General features: G+C 33.6%; 2 protein-coding genes across 2 annotated transcripts; one reads left to right on the plus strand and one right to left on the minus strand.

Moving 5' to 3' along the window:
• The first annotated feature begins 728 nt into the window (after nucleotides 1-728).
• Nucleotides 729-6,401, plus strand: LOC112012451 (MICOS complex subunit MIC10). The gene is made up of 3 exons (XM_024044836.2): nucleotides 729-1,120; nucleotides 3,624-3,766; nucleotides 6,141-6,401. Exons 1-3 carry the CDS (start codon nucleotides 979-981, stop codon nucleotides 6,153-6,155), a joined length of 300 nt encoding a protein of 99 aa, XP_023900604.2. The 5' UTR covers nucleotides 729-978; the 3' UTR covers nucleotides 6,156-6,401.
• Nucleotides 6,402-11,300: 4,899 nt separating this feature from the next.
• On the minus strand, nucleotides 11,301-18,553 carry LOC112012459 (probable aquaporin NIP5-1). The gene is made up of 4 exons (XM_065781986.1): nucleotides 17,518-18,553; nucleotides 13,620-14,039; nucleotides 13,454-13,515; nucleotides 11,301-11,509 (listed from the first exon to the last, which is right to left on the minus strand). Exons 1-4 carry the CDS (start codon nucleotides 17,731-17,733, stop codon nucleotides 11,311-11,313), a joined length of 897 nt encoding a protein of 298 aa, XP_065638058.1. The 5' UTR covers nucleotides 17,734-18,553; the 3' UTR covers nucleotides 11,301-11,310.
• Nucleotides 18,554-19,033: the final 480 nt, after the last annotated feature.

A 19,033-nucleotide genomic window follows, 5' to 3' on the forward strand; every position in this document is an offset into this window, starting at 1 on the left:
CCAGTCTGACGACCACAAACTGATCGCATCGAGATCACACCGATTGCACTGAGATCGCACCCCAGGATCGCACCGATGGCATTGAGATCGTCGCCGTCCTCCATTAATACTGATCTATCTCTCACTCTTAGGCGATCTCGGTGTGATCTTTGGGTTTTGTTTGGGTTTTGTTGATGATTTTGACCGGATTTGATGATTTTTTTTCTTTCGGTTTTGTTTCTTTTGTGTTTGTGAACTGAGAAATGATATTATATATTTGTTTGGAAGCTAAGAAAATGTATTTTCTATAGTATTTTCAAAAATACAACCAAACACCAGAAAATATTTTTCAAAGCATTTTTTGAAATGCAACCAAACAGCCTGAATACATTTTCCTTTCCCGAAAATAGCATTTCCGGAAAATATTTTACATGAACCGAACACAACCTAAATTGAAAATGATTTTCAAAATTTAGGGATCCGAATAGGAACACAGAAAATGTTGGGACCAAAGTGAAAATTGCCCCAAAATGTAGTTATTAAAATGGTATCTAAGGTTTTTTTTTGGCTTTTAGATTTTAAAAAAAGAAAAGAAGAGACAGAGATTGAGTTGGGCCAAATAACTATTGAATTGAGGAAAACGAAAGCAAAACAAAATAGTGGGTTGGGTTAAGTTGGGGGAATGTTTGAGCCCAAAGCGGTGGCACGGATATATGAGATGAAGGTGTTTCTTAATTCTTTTCTTTACTTTATTACCCTAAAAAAATTGGAAATTGGTGAGAAAGAGAAGAGAATCCTAGTCCTGAAGAAAGGGCAGGAGCGAGTGAGTGAATAATAAGCTAAGAAAAAAAACAAACGAGAGGAGAGGAGGCCTGTCTTTCTCCTTCTATAGCTGAGGCCTAAGAGACTGACATTACATACAATTACAGATACAGTTACTACAACAAAAAGCAAATCAATCAAATTGAAGAAGAAGAAGAAGAAGAAGAAGGGGGTGGAATGGCGGCTGAGAAGAACAACCAGATTGTGGGCCAATCCAAATACGACTTGGACGCTAAGTGGGATGCGTGTCTCGATCTGACGGTTCGCCGCTTCGTCTACTCATCCTTGGCCGGCACCTTCGGTGGCCTCCTTTTCTTCAGTTCGTTCGCTCTCTCTCTTTCTCTTAAATCTTATTTTCTTTATTTGCTTCTGAACACAAATAACCTCGATTGGGATTATTGGTTGCTTTTACATTTCCATGTAATTAATTTACACTATTCGTTTGATGTTGTTAGTTAACAAGGGTTTTTGGAATTACAAAATTTTTAAGATTCTTTTCTTATGATGAATGGTACATACATAGTTAATTTTATGTAATGGAATGGAACAGAATCGAATCTATCGATTTGCTTTACTTGCCTTGCCTGACATACATACATTTTACATGGGTTTGATCATAATCATTATATTTGTACCTATAAATAAAACACATATCCTAAGTAGAAGTAGCTAATTTAGGAAGAGCAGCAGTAAAGCCTCATTCGTTGGTTCTAGATAGTAGTCAAATGGTATGTATGGTGACCATGTTTCCTTCTCTACTTGCTCAAAAATCTTTGAATTGAGTCATTGATTTGCCTAGTCTAATCGGGCTGAAGGGATTCAGTTCAGCCCCTGCCCCGCCATTTGCACTTAACTTATGTTTTGTAACCCCTACCCCCATCCACCCAAGACTGCATCTCAGTATGTTGGTACTAAGTTGAGTTCTTTTCTGCTTAATACTAGTGCCACTTGAGGACACAGGCAGGCATTCAATCCTGTTATAACTTCATGTTATGTTAGTATTGTGAGTTCTTCTTCTTTTTGATGTTTGGTTGAATTTAAATTTAACACAAAGTTTTTTTTCTTTTTCTTTTTTGTTTTGTTTTGTTTTTAATTGGTAAATTACACACCACCCGGGGGACTCTTGAACCCCACAACAATTTTACATCTTCAATATCCTATTTTTGTTGAAATACTGTTTTTATGTTGTCATTGCGTGCATGCTTGCATGTTTTTAACACGTTTCGCAATAAAAATTCCTTAAACTTTTAAATTTCTTCCAGCTTTATCTCTTTGATTCTTATACGCTGCAATTATTTTTTTGGTTCATGGGCTGTTTTATGTCCTGTTTGCTGCCTCTCAAATTTAAACTTGCTGTTCAGGTAAGTTGAATTGGGTTGCCTTAAAGGTCAATCTGTTGTGTACGTAGGGCCCAAAACAATCATCTCATATTGGGATTTCTCAATCAAAGCTGTGGGTCACATGATTCCTTTTCTGAATTGTCCAAAACTTAAATATGTCATATAGAATATATTAGAAGTGACTTGAAACAGATTCTAATGTTAGGAAACAATCTTACAGTATGAGAAAAATATGGTGTATCAAATGCTTTATAAGCAATTGTAGGCAGGACTCTTTGTTATTAACACAGTGTTGGTAAAAGCGCAGGGCACACTTAAACTCAAAGGCCTCTTGGAGCCTAGGCACAAAGTGCAAGTGCGTGCCTGATTGAAGTGAAGCACACATTTTTAAAAAAAAATTATAATAAATTTACAAATAATTATCAATGAAAAAAGAAATACAACAATCAAATTATCATATAAATTTATATAAAACATTTTATATAATTCATATAGCATTAATATAAGCCCTACTTTTGCAATTTTAACACAAAAATTGCCAGTCAAGTCATTTTAATTTTTTGGATCAGCTAGAAATGAGTACTTCCATGTAATAACCTTTCATAAATCTCCAATAGCCATAATTACCCATGACTAATTTCTAATATTAGTTAATAATTTAATCACGTATGGCCTATAAGTCTTTAAGAATTAGTCTTCTATGTTCAACATCAACTACTAAAGTAACTAAACAATTACCCCAAATATATTATATCATACTTTTTCTTTTTTTTCATGAATGACCTAAGAATATGAAGACGTAGCAGTATGGTAATTGGTATGAAGAAGATATTCAAAAGGGAAAAAATAGAAAAAGAAGAAGAAGAAGAATAAGCTGTGTGGGTAATTGTTTTGGGGAGAAAAAAACCAAGAGCAAATAAAAATTAAAATAGGGAAGAACTATGGTGTTGTGGGTTCTTGGACATGTGACACTCAAACTTGTATGTATTTTTGATAAGTAAGTTGCACTAAAAATATGGCAAACCAATGGTTTATATCAATAATGTCAAGATCCTAAAGTTTTAATTCAGTTTTGGTTTTTTTTTTTTTTTTTTGAAAAATATAAAAAGTGCAAAAAGGCGTGCTTTGAGCTTTTTGAAAAAACGCAAAAAAGCACGCCTAAAGCATGCTTCTTTGAGTGTGCCTTGCTTTAGAGGCAAAAAGCACTAGAGCCTTGGGGCTTTACGCTTAAGCGTGCTTTTACCAACACTATGTTACCATGGCTTATCTCATTGGCATTGAAATTGAAATGTATAATATAATCACAATGGGCATTATACATTTTAAGTTTCTACTAAATGTTCATCTATGATGATGTCACTGGAAGCTTTTATCCCTGGCATAATGATATAAATTCTTTTGCAATCTGTTGATTAGAAGCTAGTGTTTTTAACATCCACAAATTAATTATCTTGATCAATGTATCCTGATTTGTCATACCAGGGAGTCCTGTTTCTCGTTTGGCATCTGTAGCTTTTGGTGCTGGAGTGGGTATTGGATCTGCATACACAGAGTGTTCTCGTTTATTTGATGGATCTCCTGCAAAGTTGGCAGCTCCTAAGATTACAGAGAGTCCTGCTCCTCAGGTAGGACTCCTATTTTTATTTTTTAAATAACTAACATAATTTTCTATTTTGGTAGACATTGCCTTCAAAATTAGAATCAGATAAAATTATATGAGGGATGCAATATTGCAATTTAGGTTTGATCAAGTGATTTTGTTGAGAAATCCATTATGTTTTGTGAAGAACCATAAAAAGAGTAGTTTTGGATAGCTCAAACCTAGGAACAGTGCCTGGGTACAGGTACTGCTCAAACCTGTGCTTTCAAGATACTGGAAAAAAGACAACAAGCTTTATATATAGGCAGAAGTAATGATGTTCACCTTTAAATAATTTCTAAACTTCATATGGACTTGAAAGTCAATGCAAAGTTGGAAATGAGTCAGAGAAATTGATTTAATATAATAGCTCAATGAAAGTAGCTAATTATTTGAATGGGAAAAAAAGGAGAAAATTGGTGCTGGACACTTAAATGTGGAATGCAACTTTTGTAACTTTCAACAGGATCAATTTTATCCCATCAAGAAGTAGATTAATCATCTGATTACCATAAATTTTAGAACAATTCTACCTATCAAAAAAAAAAAAAAATTAGAACAATTCATAGTTTAGTTTTTTATTTATCAGCTGTACCCAATGGGGCCAATTTGTTTGCTTGATTTTTGACAACTACTAAGTAATGCTTGAACAATGTGAAGTTTAGAGAGAGCAGTGGTCAGCTATATGCTCAGAAGGATAGACAATGATAACTACTATTACGCGTATGATTGTAGATANGCTCAAACCTGTGCTTTCAAGATACTGGAAAAAAGACAATAAAGCTTTATATATAGGCAGAAGTAATGATGTTCACCTTTAAATAATTTCTAACTTCATATGGACTTGAAAGTCAATGCAAAGTTGGAAATGAGTCAGAGAAATTGATTTAATATAATACGCTCAATGAAAGTAGCTAATTATTTGAATGGGAAAAAAAGGAGAAAATTGGTGCTGGACACTTAAATGTGGAATGCAACTTTTGTAACTTTCAACAGGATCAATTTTATCCCATCAAGAAGTAGATTAATCATCTGATTACCATAAATTTTAGAACAATTCTACCTATCAAAAAAAAAAAAAAATTAGAACAATTCATAGTTTAGTTTTTTATTTATCAGCTGTACCCAATGGGGCCAATTTGTTTGCTTGATTTTTGACAACTACTAAGTAATGCTTGAACAATGTGAAGTTTAGAGAGAGCAGTGGCATGTATAGTAGCCCCATTATTTGCATGCATCAGTAATTGGATAGACAATGATAACTACTATTACGCGTATGATTTAGATGTCTAAGTATTGGTGAATAATTTATCTATATAAATCTTCTTAAAGAGACATGTCATTGCTATGTGACATCTTTGTTACACGTTTGCTCAGATTCATTTTTATTTCTGAATATTCAGTGTTGGTAAATTGTCGGGCGCACTTAAGTGCAAAGGCCTCTTGGAGCCTAGGCGCAAAGCGCTGAAGTGAAGCGCACATTAAAAAAGAAAAGAAATTAATGGTCAATACAACAATCAAGTGATCGGTTAATCATATAAATTTTTGATAAGTTGGTTAATCATATAAATTATACATTTATATAATTGTCTTGTGCTTTACGAAATATATGCAACCATGATATTTGATGGCCATGATTAAAATGAAGATATTAAGACTACATGCCAATGCCAATGCCAAATAAGGTTGGTGCCCTTTAATTTAGAGATTTTCAGTGGGTTAGCTTAAGTATGGACAAACCATATCAAGTGGGCTTTGGGAAAACTAATGTTGGCTTCTCGAAATGAACTTGTGGAAGCAAGACAATTTTGGATTCAGTCTTTTGTTAAAAATGAATGTTTGAATGGAGTGCTAGAATTAATATCAGGGGTTGTTTGCAAATTGTATAATTAAAAAACTTATGGTATTGTCAATGGGAGTGCTTAATTCATGCCCCTTCTGTCCAAATTGTTTGGCAATCTTTGAACATTTAACCCTTTTGTCTTTGAATTAAAAGTTACCAGTTTAAATTCAAATAATATACAGATGGAAAATAGTAGACAATATAAGAAGACTAACAGATTTGATATATTTCACAGTTTGTTATACACTTTTACTCTCTTTTTTTTTTTTTGGGGGGGGGGGGGGGGGGTGGTTGGTGGAGAATTTACACACGCACTTGATGGAGCTTAAATTCATGATCTCATCCTCCAACCAATTATTATGCGAGAAGGAAGTGTCAGTTGAGCCACATCTTATTGGCTTTACTTTTCAAATATATTTGTTATTACCTGATTATTGTTTTGAACACATTGTATGTATTTTAAAGAAGAAATTATCTGCTTATTAGGATTTTTATTTTTATTTTCACTCTCTCCCAGGCTGGCCAGGACTAAGAATGGACTCTTGACGTTACAACCAAGTTGGCTGGCGAGCAGAATCATAATTTTATTGAAGTTGTTGGTGTTTTCTTTCACCAGAGAGGCTTTTAAATATGTAGTACAAACATTGTTTTGGATGGATAAGCGACTAACCTGTTGTACGTCGAATTCTATTGTTTCTTGTTCTGTAGTCTTATTTCCTTGAATGGAAGTTTACTTTTGGGAAAAAAAAAATGAAGAAATAAATTGCTTTAATGTAAACACTGCTCTTGGTATTTAATTTTTCAACTATAGAAATGGTGGCCAGGGTTGCTGAAAGTGGTGGGTGAAGTTGTCCCGGCCCAACCTGTTTTATTTGCTTTCTTCTTTCTTGGGCACAGCACAAACATGTTCGCCGACTTTCACTTGCACGCTTTATGTTAATGTCTCAAAATTCTGAAACCACCTACAATAATTCTCGCAAGGAATCATCAACGACATGAGTCATACTTTGGGAATGAGTATTTCCGTCTTTATTGCACTTTTGGGGGTTATTCCCGCAATGTATGACTTACAAAGACCACATTTGAAAATGTCTGAGGGAAATTTTGCATATGGCCTAAGAAAGAAAATATCATATTATCAAATATTCCCAAAAAAAGAAAAAAGAAACAAGGATTGTAGATGATTCCTATCAAACAAGGGTAGAGGTTTTTTAGATTAGTTTAGCTAAATATTTGAGGTAGCTTATAAGAATGTTCTTACATGATGCTAATGTCATATTTTTGGGTTCGAACAATATTATCATGATCAGGTTCTCGAGCAGTTTAGCCACAAGATATGTAGACAGGTGTTGCCTGCATTTAGTATATAGACATAATACCACGACAACGAACACTCCGAATGGATGCTCAATTCAATGGCAATAACAGTAACACCTAGTTTATAGACATAAAACCACGACAACTAGAACACTACTCCGAATGGATTATCAATTCAATGGCAATAACAGTAACACCTATTTACGGTCAATAGTGCAATTACCACATGAAATCATATTTACCATTCATGCGTTACACATCATTTATGGCCATCAACATAAAGAAATCGCACATTTTCCCCTATTTCAGAAGCAAGTTATCGCTTCATCCACCTATGTTACTAGGACTTGATGTACATATCAAATTACTTGTCTAAATCCACAATCAGACAAAACTACATGTTGCCAAAAGTTTCTTCTTCAATGTCAGGGAAAAGTGAAGTTTCCAAGTAACAAAATGTGTTCAACAAACACGAACTTTTCTTTCTTTCTTTTTTATTTTTATTTTTTATTATTAAGAAAAAAAGTCTCATACTGCGCGGTTTCATTGCCCTACCCCACTTAAATCTGAATTCTATGGCGTGAGACCACTGAAGCTGCTTGGGGCTATTCATGTGAGCACAACATTTTAAATTGAAGTGCTACAACTCGAATCACAACCCTTGGACTTGGAAGGGTGATGATTCAAAGGACTTCTACCATCAGGCTGCATCCTTTGGTGGTTCAACAAACACGAACTTAATGTGGAAGCTAATTTGCCCTGAGCATGGGTGAACAAACACGAACTTGATGTGGATGCTCAGAACATATAACATAAATGACACATGTCACCTACGTGACTGCCACATAATTTGCCCTTTGCTCTTGCGTCATTTGCCCACTAGCATCCTAGTGGGTTGAACCTAAATATGTAGCCATGTACTTTTATTAATCACATAATACATCCATTTTAACTTGTCTACCTCTAATGCTTCAGCATGCTCCTTCAACCAATCTCATAGAACTAGATTACTATATCCAACTTGTATGAAAGAAAATTATGGAAAACTAATTCTAATAAAATGCATCAAATAAATTAAAGGCTAAATTGAAAATTACACCCTTAAAGTTTAGGGGTATTTGGATTTTACACCATAAAGTTTCAAAATTTGGATTTTATCCTTTGAAGTTTGGATGTGTTTGGATTTTACACCACGAAGTTTCAGAATTTTGATTTTACCTCTTAAAGATTTGGGATGTTTGGATTTTACATCCTAAATTATAACCCCTATACCCTAACCCAAGTCTCAAATCCCTAAATCGCTAACCACTAAATTGTAACCCTTAGCTTAACCCCAAATCTCTAATCCCAAAATCACTAACCCCTAAATCTCTAACCCCCAAATCTCTAACCCTAAATTGTAGGCCCTAAATTTTAACCCCTAAATCCTAACCCCTAAATTTCTAACCCCTAAATCGCTAACCTCTAAATTGTAACCCCTAAACCCTAACCGCCAAATCTCTAACCCCTAAATTGTAAACCCTAAACCCAAAATCGCTAACCCTAAAATTGTAACCCCTAAATTGTAAACCCTAACACCTAAATTACTAACCCCTAAATCGTGAATCCCTAAATTGCTAACCCCTAAATTGTAATTCCTAGACCCTAAACTATAAATCGCTAACCCCTAAATTGTAACCCTTACCCCCCAAATCTCTAACCCCTAAATTGTAAGCCTTAAATCACTAACCCCTAAATTGTAAACACCAAAATCTAACACCGAAATTGCTAACCCCTAAATCGCTAGCACCTAAATATCTAACCCCTAAATCGCTAACCTCTAAATTGTAACCCCTAAACCCTAACGCCAAAATCATTAACCCCTAAATCTCTAAACCTTGAATCACTAACCCCTAAGTCAGTAACCCATAAATTGTAACCCCTAAATCTCTAACCCCTAAATCCCTAACCTCTAATTCGTGAACCCCTAAATAGTAATCCCTAAACCCTAAACCCTAAATCACTAACTCCTAAATCTCTAAACCACGAATCGCTAACCCTAAATCTCTAATCCTTTATCTAAATTGCTTACCCCTAAATCGCAAACCCCTAAACCGTAATTGCTAAATTGCTAACCCCTAAATCTCTAACTCCTAAATTGAGGCACCTAAATCTCTAACCCCTAAATTGCTAATCCCTAAATTCCAACCCCCAAACCCTAACCTTTAAATCTTTAACCCATAAATCACTAACCCCTAAATTGTAATCCTAAAGCCGTAAACCCTAAAGTATCATGATTTTGAAGCCAAGGAAAGTCAAGTTGTAATCAAGTGATAGTTCCAACTTCCCAACCCAAAATGCTTATTGCCCCCCATACCTTGGGTGTCCAGACCCGACCCACACCCTCCGGACCGACCAAACCGCTCGATCTCCACCCAATTTCAGCCCGAACCAACGCTCCTGTCAATCAGTTATGGGTTTTTGCGCCCAAGACTCAACACCAGCGGGTCGAGTGGTGGTTTTCTTCTCCAAAAACCAAGCCACTCGACCCGTCCAAAGTTATATACAAATCCGGCCAATTTCGACAAGATCAAGCTTAGATTCGAGGAGATCTAGTGAGATCAAGCTTAGATTCGAGGAGATCCAAATCCCAGCAATTTTTAGCTAAAAAAATGTAGAATCCAGAGAGAAAATGTAGAATCTTGTGAATATTTTCAGAATTCGGCAACGCCTTTTTTTTTTTTTTTCCTAGATTTCGATGCTTTCTTTATTCTGGCAACTGACCTGGCCTGATCGACCCTCACTCTCACCAGAAACCGACTCGATTGATTTTTCGACGGGTTGAGTCCAGGTTGGGTCCAAAACCAACCTGGCCCGACCCGTGGATAGCCCTACTCACACCCCACATGTAGCTTTTATTTATTTATTTTTTTTCTTCCTCATAAATAACTTTTTCCTTCATGCTACTGTGGTGACTAGCATTTCTTCAAAGTAGCTTTCATGATGTCATGGTGATTTTATCCTTCCTTTTTTCATAAGGTTTTCATGCTACTCAGGGTGAATTTAGCATGTCTTCATGAATAGCATTTTGATAAGTACTTTGTATATATACCAAGTTAGTAAACTGTAAATAGCTTTTTATTTGTATTTCATGAATGAATAAATAAATAAATAATAGAAAAGAAAAAAATTAAGTGTATAAAATGTATCAAAGGCAATGATGCAAGATACTAACAAACCATGCAAACTAGTGCACTTTATTAATACGTACACACAAAAGATTACAAACGCAAGCTCCTTAAAAAAGGAGACAAATTAAGCAAATTGCATACACACATTACATAGCACATTAACAAGCAAGGTCTGCCCGCAAAGCAGCTTAAGACCAAACGAACATCAAATTAAACATCACAGAAACGTCCATCAAATGATCATGACGCCCAAGCCATAGAAAGGCAACATCCATTATTCAACTGCACTTTCGGGGCGTAGACTTTCGGTCACATCGACACACGTCCTCCATACCTTTATTCTTCTTGTACTTATTATTATACTTTCAAGCTATCATGACAATAGTATTTAATCGATCAATCAACCAAGGTCCAAACAAAAACAGCACAAAAAGTAAGAAAAGTATTTAGACGTTACGGCAGCTATAGGTTGCGTCCTTTTCGTGCTCCTAGCTAGGCCTAGCTAGCGGCGGAAGCTCCTGACCTCGCGCGGTGGTTCAACCCCGTCCCCTTCTCGGAGCTTCACCAATGTATAGGTTCCTGCACCAGCAATGGCCCCAAGTGTGGGGGCCACCAGGAATACCCACAAATCCCTGTAATTTCCTGCTGCAACTGCTGGCCCCAGAGTTCGTACGGGATTCATTGAACCCCCACTTGCAGGCCTGCCACGTTTAAACCTTTATCGTTAATAATATATAATTTTAAAATTTATTACTAATTCCTCCTTAATTTGGTACCGTGCACGTTTTCAATTTTGGGGTAAGCATCTCAAATGATAACAATATCCACCACCTCTTTTCCCACAAATGTCATGTGTTTGCTCACCTACCAAAATGTCCTTTCCATCATAATCAGTGGTGACCCCTTTCTTGCTTCCAATTGAAGCTAACAACCAACGGCGGAGAGGGAAAGAGGAGGTGGAATTATATCCAACAATAATTATCTATGTAGGTTCGGTTTACCATTACTCTTTTAACCACATTTTTTAGAATTTTTTTTTTACAAAAAACTAAAAAGTTGTAAAAGTTTTTGATAGTTTGACAACTTTTTTATTTTATTGAAAAAATTTCCAAAAAAATTTACTAATATATAAGAATATACATTAGTAAAATTCATTTTTTATATATATATATATAATTTCGTGCTCCTAGCTAGGCCTAGCTAGCGGCGGAAGCTCCTGACCTCGCGCGGTGGTTCAACCCCGTCCCCTTCTCGGAGCTTCACCAATGTATAGGTTCCTGCACCAGCAATGGCCCCAAGTGTTGGGGCCACCAGGAATACCCACAAATCCCTGTAATTTCCTGCTGCAACTGCTGGCCCCAGAGTTCGTACGGGATTCATTGAACCCCCACTTGCAGGCCTGCCACGTTTAAACCTTTATCGTTAATAATATATAATTTTAAAATTTATTACTAATTCCTCCTTAATTTGGTACCGTGCACGTTTTCAATTTTGGGGTAAGCATCTTAAATGATAACAATATCCACCACCTCTTTTCCCACAAATGTCATGTGTTTGCTCACCTACCAAAATGTCCTTTCCATCATAATCAGTGGTGACCCCTTTCTTGCTTCCAATTGAAGCTAACAACCAACGGCGGAGAGGGAAAGAGGAGGTGGAATTATATCCAACAATAATTATCTATGTAGGTTCGGTTTACCATTACTCTTTTAACCACATTTTTTAGAATTTTTTTTTACAAAAAACTAAAAGGTTGTAAAAGTTTTTGATAGTTTGACAACTTTTTTATTTTATTGAAAAAATTTCCAAAAAAATTTACTAATATATAAGAGTATACATTAGTAAAATTCATTATATATATATATATATAAAACAATTTTCATAAATTATTTCTAACGATAAATTATGAAATGATATGCTTAAAATGAACCAATTCATTTAACAAGCAAAAAAATATTATGAAATTATTGTATATTTAACATTACTCATAATTATCTACGTTTCCTCTTGTATGCAAAATGATATGTTCAAATCATTTTTTTTTTTTTTACTCTTAATAAAGGGTCATGTTGACAGCAAAATTTAATAATGTAGACAGGATTATTTCCTAACGTAGATAAGACTCCTTTTAATTCATCAAAAAAAAAAAAAAAAAGAAGTAAGATTCCGTTTAAGTTTCTTTAACCGGTTTCTAAGATGCATTCATTATCAAAAGCCTTTAACAAATAAGTAAACAATCTTATATTTTAAAAATAAATTAAATGATTTGTTCAAATTTTATTCTTTTCATATTTCAACAAATAAGCTAGCAAAAAAAAAAAAAAAAAATTACAAGAGGCAAAACTAATGTCCCTAACTAGTACATATTTAAACAGAATATTTATTTTTAATGAAGCTCGAACAGGTGTTCTAATCTAATAATTTACCCATCATAAAAACTTTAAATTATTTCAAAATTGAGGTGATTTACTTTTCGAAATCAATTCAAACCAAACGGAACAAAAATGTTAGTCTGATATAAATATATCTTTACTTTTGCTTATTTTTGGTCTAGTTAATGTATGCTCTTAGAGTACATATTAATAATCATCTATTTTATGAAACATTTTATAAGAATTTGTAAAGACGGTAAACAAATTTAATCACTCTTTTGCTTTCTCATAAAAAAATTTCTTAAAATAGTTTAATAACACATGCCCTAAAATCCTTCTATTTTTGCTGCCCTGAAGTACTATCCTTATTCTTCGTTTTTTTTTTTATAAGCTAATTCTTCAATTATTGAAAACAATGAACATCTCCTTATAAAAATAATTTATAGACCTTCTGTTTGGTCTTTTATATTGGGTCTTTGTCATTTCATTTTATTTATTTTTCAATATTTATTGAACTTCATTGATCAAACTTCTTTTCCAACTTCAATTTTGACATAATAAAATTACTAATTTCCTATCCAAAAAAAAAAACTAATTAAGCGGAATGGTAGAAAAATTGCGCTCTTGTTTTGTGTAGAAAATCTATATCCTAATAATAAATGACTTACTAACGTATTTTTTTAAGATATACATTAGTATATTATTTTAGAAAAAATTTTATAGAAATTTTTTTTAAGATATACAGTTTTTTTCAATTTTTTATTAAAAAAAAATTCTATTCCAAAAAAAAAAAATATTATAAAAATTTTCTTAAAATAAATAATTAATATATGTCTAAAGTATACATTAACTGGAGCCATGATAAATAAATAGAAATCGGAGCATAATAAGATCATAAAGCAGATCCCATAATAATGCACGAGTTACGTAAACAATCACCCTTAGATGAGAAAGGCAAAGAAGTTACTCACCCAGCCATGAGAATGTTGAGCATAACGGTGGCTCCAACTGCTATACCCGCTAACTCTCCAACCTGTAGCAAACAAAAAAAAAAAAGAGACACGATGTAAGCACATCTTAATTCTTATCAAACGTAACTAGATTACTGCTTGTGATACAGATACATTAATTGCATACCGCTCGGGTGTCAGTGGCGACGGCAGTGACAACAAACAAGAGATTGAAAGTGATAATGAACTCGAGCGCGAAAGCCTGGCCGGTGCTAATGGTAGGAACCGTAACTCCACCGGACATGTAGGGATGGAAAACACCCTTAAGAGCAAAGGAAGCACAAATGGAGGCTGAAACCTGTGCTGCAATGTAGGCTGGGACCTGGACCCAAGGGAAGTGACGCAGTACTGCAAACGCAATGGTGAGGGATGGGTTTAAGTGTGCCCCGGATATGTGTCCTGTCGACAGAATCACCACCATCACTGCCAGTCCTGCACAAGCAGCATTCCCGATCAGTGACTCTGCTCCATTGTACTTTTGGTTCACAATGGGTCCTGCTGTTGCTCCAAATATAAGGATGAAAGTCCCCACAAACTCTGCTCCAAGCTGCAAATCCACCGACATATATTTAAAAAAAAAAAAAAAAGACTATTTTAAAAGAGAATAATTTTTTTTTTTAATGCAATTAATCATGGTTCGAACTTGTGTCAAACAGTTTTTGAATGGGGAATTATATCTACGTTTTGTCCTCTCCAAATCAGAACCGTCAAAGGTCTAATTTTCGGTTTTTTTAATTCTTAACCGGTTTTCATCCGTTTTGACTTTTGACTGGTTTTTATCAAATCAGTTCTAGGTCCGATTCCTAATTCAACCAGTTTCTCCGATCCGACCGAGACCAATAAATTATCACAAGAGGTTAAACATTGCTTCAGCCCCTCAAATTATTACTCTTGCACCACTTATGTGGTGAGAATTAAATTTTTTTAAAATATAAAAAAAATTTGTAAAAGCAACAAAGTTTCACAGACAATTATCAAATTTAAAAAACTTTTATTTTTACTTTTTTTTATATAAGATAAAAATTTTACTTTAATCTAATTTAAGTATATATAAATATATATATAAAATACTTTCCTAAAAATTTGAACTTCAATATTTTCTACCAACACCCCCTGTAAGCACTTACACTCTACCATCACTTATATACTCTACCGACGTAAGTTTTGTTACAAGTTTCATGGCTCAAGGCGTCATATAAATAGATTTTTGTCAACGAATGCCTCGGACATTCAGCCAAAAAAGGAATTGGGCTTGTGGGCACTAGTTTACAAAAAAAAGCCAATTATGTATGTGCATTGACTAGAAGGAAAAGACAGCCAATTATACGGACATGACACCGCAGTCGTGTCACTCCAAGATTGCATTCCGTAAAGCATAATAATAGTAGTTCAATAATAGAGGATACAATACAATAGGTTTTACGTTAAAATCCAATATCTAATAATTAAAAAAGAAATATCAATGGGATTCTCCAATAAGATAAGGAATTGAAATTGTCTGTGTAATTGACAAGATAATTATATAAATGAGTGCGAAATTAGTTATAGTCTTAGAATTTTTTAATTAAAAGCTTAATTAGTTACACTAGATAATTGTGAAAATTGGCGTTAAATAAGTTATGATTCTAAATAATTTTCAATCAAAGAGCTTTGTTTTCTTAGCTGACTTTTGCCTAGTTGGATATCCTCTTTAAAATAGAGACCGAAAAAAGATAATTATCTTCTACCAAGATAATATAACAATAATACGCCGTACCAACAATTATTAAGAAAGGAGTAGGTTAGAGTCTCACTGTGAGAAGTACTCGTAAAAATTCTAATCTTTTCCAATTACTCTATCGAACGTAATAACGGATTAAAATATGGTAAGGTAACTGAAAAAATATATTTTTTAATTAAAATATGTACAAAATGTCACTGTAAAATAGTCAGCAAAAACAAAAGTTTGAACACTTTTTTTTTATTCATTAGTGTCCAAAAAAGAATAGGAATTATGTAATGTACGGACCTGCTATACGCAACGATGTCTCAGTGAAATCTCTAATCCTATTATTTAACACACGGTCTTATGCAACAGATGCGTAAGGTAACACGTCCATTTCAAAGTCAACATTAGTGTTTAGCGTTATCAATGTCTGGTTTGAATTTTTTATTATTGCCTACGAATCTACTATTAGTTAAAGATAAATAATTGGATTAACAATTGGAGATTTATTATGTTTACGTATGTAAAAAAAATGAATTATTTTTAATATCTTAATTGTGGGACCAGAATTTCAATAGGCTTGCTAATTAGGAACGCCCTAAAGGTTTCACTGACTCTTTTGCATTAAATTTCAGGTAAACAATACGGCCATGTAAAACTATTCTCTCAAATAGACTAGAGGATGCTTCGAAGGTGTTACTAGAAAGTAGAAATGTATTCTTAAAAGTTGAAACTAACTTTACAGGAAACTGATCGATTAGTATGAAAGTGTAGATAAAGTATACAATATTTTGGTAATACCAACTTAACATCTGTTTTGGTATATTCAACAATAAATGAGTAATACTTGTTTCAAAAAATAATATTAGACTACTCTAATAAATTATTAGTTTATCTTCTCGATAATATAGAAGATTGTGATTAATTTATTGGAGTAGTCTGATATGGTTTTTAAAAATAAGTGTCACTTATTTATTAGATAGAAAATACCAAAACAAATGTTGAGTTGGTATTACCAAAACAAAGTATACTTTTTTTGAAAGTATATTATTAAGAATCTAACTTGTGTGATGTATCCAATTTTTGGGCAAATTGAATTAATATGTATATGTGTTTATCACGTCTTTACGTGTCAAGATATGTCTAGTTTGTATGAAATTGAATTTAGTGGTTCTAGTTATAGTCAAATAGTTATGATATTTTCAGTTGTGTCCCATAGACCCACTTCCCCCTATTTTACTATCTAGGTATAATAAATCAATAAATAAATATATTTATTTATTTATAAACATAGGGAAAATTCTATTGATACTCTACATATAAAATAGATTCTTATCCTATCAAAAAAAAAAAAAAACGATTCTTATCAAATTATCATGATGCACCACTATTTGAATTTATTGTTTATTGATCATCAGAGGGCGAAATTTGACGTACACTAACACCATTTTAGGAATCATTGCCTCAATTTAAAAAAGAAAAATAAATTCAAGAATAATTGACGATTTTTTTTTAAAAGAAAAATTCAACAGTATAAAGTAAAATTAACATTTAGCCTCCAAGTTTTTTTTTTCCTCTTATTTTATTCCTTTTTTGATAATTTGATGGTTGGAATAGAAAGATATAAATCATGAATGTCTTTATTAAAAATATTAAGAAGTGCCAATTGAGAAGGAGAAAAAAGATCTAGGTATACTTTTCTCCTTGCTATCTTATATTTTATGAGAACCAAACAAACAAAACATTGGAAATATTAAAGATAGTTGGGTTGGTACACCCTGTATTTATGAGTACTACTACTCATTACTATTTCATTTATTAACAAAACTTACAAATTTTGGAATCGAATATGATATTTTCCAAAAATTAATCTAAAAGTCCACAAGTAGCAGGTTTATTGATTGAAGACCGAAGAAACTCAAATTGAGGGTTTGAAAAAGAAAAAGGAGTTGTCTTGTGGGGGGGGAAAGAATTTCGTCAAAGTGTGAGACACAAAAACAGTAACTTTCCAAGAAGTCAATTCGACACCAAGGATAAAAGACCCCACAGTCGAGACCAATTGTGTTTTATGAGAAGTTATGACCATGTATGTAATCGCATTTATTCTAGTTGTGGTCGCATCGCATCAATATGAAAAAAAAAATCACGGGTTTTAGAGAACCAACGTCAAACAAAAAAAAAAAGGGGAAGGAATCGAATCAATATTCAACCAAAAAAGAAAAAAGAATCATTATTCCAAATATATTGATTTTACTTTAAAAAATATTATAAAAATAATCGGTCTTTCTCTGCAGAGAGAGAGAGAGAGAGAGAGAGGTACCTTCCGAGTGAGAGAGATATCAGGCGCGGGGAAGTCGGTGAAGCATGTGTGAGGGTGACCCCAAGTTGGAGCATTAACAGGCAAGCACTTACATCGCGGCATTGACTTGCGATCATACGACATCGAGTCCACATGGAGAGAAGAAAACAGCGGAGCTGGCGTCCCTGGTGTTGCCGGAGCCGACACCGGTGGAGTTCCTGCCTCTGATTCCGGCATTTCTTCTTCTTCTTCTTTTCTTTCTTTTTTTGTTTTTGTTTTTCTACTTTTGAATTTAAAAACAATAAATAAATTTTTTTTTTTTTTTTTTTATTGAATTTAAAAACAATAAATAAAAACTTTTTTTTTTTTTTTTTTTGGGGGGGGTTATAGGAGGCTAAGAACGAGGTTGATAGAAGTTACATGATATGGTAATTTTTATAAAGGTGTCGCTACACGAGGGTTGTAATCTTGGCCAGGATAACTAACAGTAAAGAATAAAGATTATTGATAATTGCTATGACAACATGACGAACTAGGCTGGATAAGCAGTACTTTTTTTTTTTTTTTTTTGGGTTGGTGTTTTGGAGATGGAAGGAAATAAGATTACATGTTTTTCAGGATTTTTATAAATGTGTTTCTAAGGAATAGGAGAGATGAAGCGAGCCAGGTTATCCACTACAACTGAAAGAAAGGTAATTCAATTCAATTCTTCATATACATGCAAAAGATTAAAAAACCGGATGAGACTTTTCTGGAATTGAAAATGGAAAGGCAGATTTACATGCTTCAAATGAAAATAGACAAAGAACAATAGAAATGCAATCGCGAGTTAGCTACTGCTGCTAGTAGAGGGTGAAAAGAAGAAGAAGAAGAAGAAGAAGTGCTGCAAGAGAAATGAGACAATGGGATGAGTGGAAGTTGAAAATTGCGAAGACAGAAATATAGGTGCTTACTGGGGTCGGGAATGAATTGAAGGAAGTTAGGGGGTGTCAGAGTTATCTCAATTGCACGGTCGTATATATACAAAAAAGGGGGCCATCTATATAACCTTACTGATTCTTTTACATGGAAAATGTCAATGCCCATCCCATCATCTATGACAGCTACTGCCTCTACTTCTACTTGCTTTATGCAACTAATAATGCTAGAGTAACTGCTTCTTTGACGATGGCCATCAGCACAGCACCACACACCATAGCCCATCAAAACTTAATGTCTAATTATTTATTTTTTTAAGAAGAAAAAGAAAAAAAAAAAAAAAACACAAAAAGAAAAACCGTATAAATACTTCTGAATTTTGTTTTTTTTTATAGACTTGAATAAAGGCACACTATTCGAGACTCAAGTCATTGGTGGCTAATTTTTGTAATTGGTGCACATTTTCTCAAAATTTTCTCTTTTAGAATACAACAGTTTAATAAATATTGTATGATTAAAATAATTTTTTTATAAAGTGTTCAATTCCAAAACTTCATCAGAAAGAATACAATTTTTTACCAAAATCTCTTTATATTTTTAGTCTATAGAATACTTGTAA

The sequence above is a fragment of the Quercus suber genome, unplaced genomic scaffold, assembly GCF_002906115.3.
Source record: "Quercus suber isolate HL8 unplaced genomic scaffold, Cork oak 2.0 scaffold_285, whole genome shotgun sequence".
NCBI lineage: Eukaryota > Viridiplantae > Streptophyta > Magnoliopsida > Fagales > Fagaceae > Quercus > Quercus suber.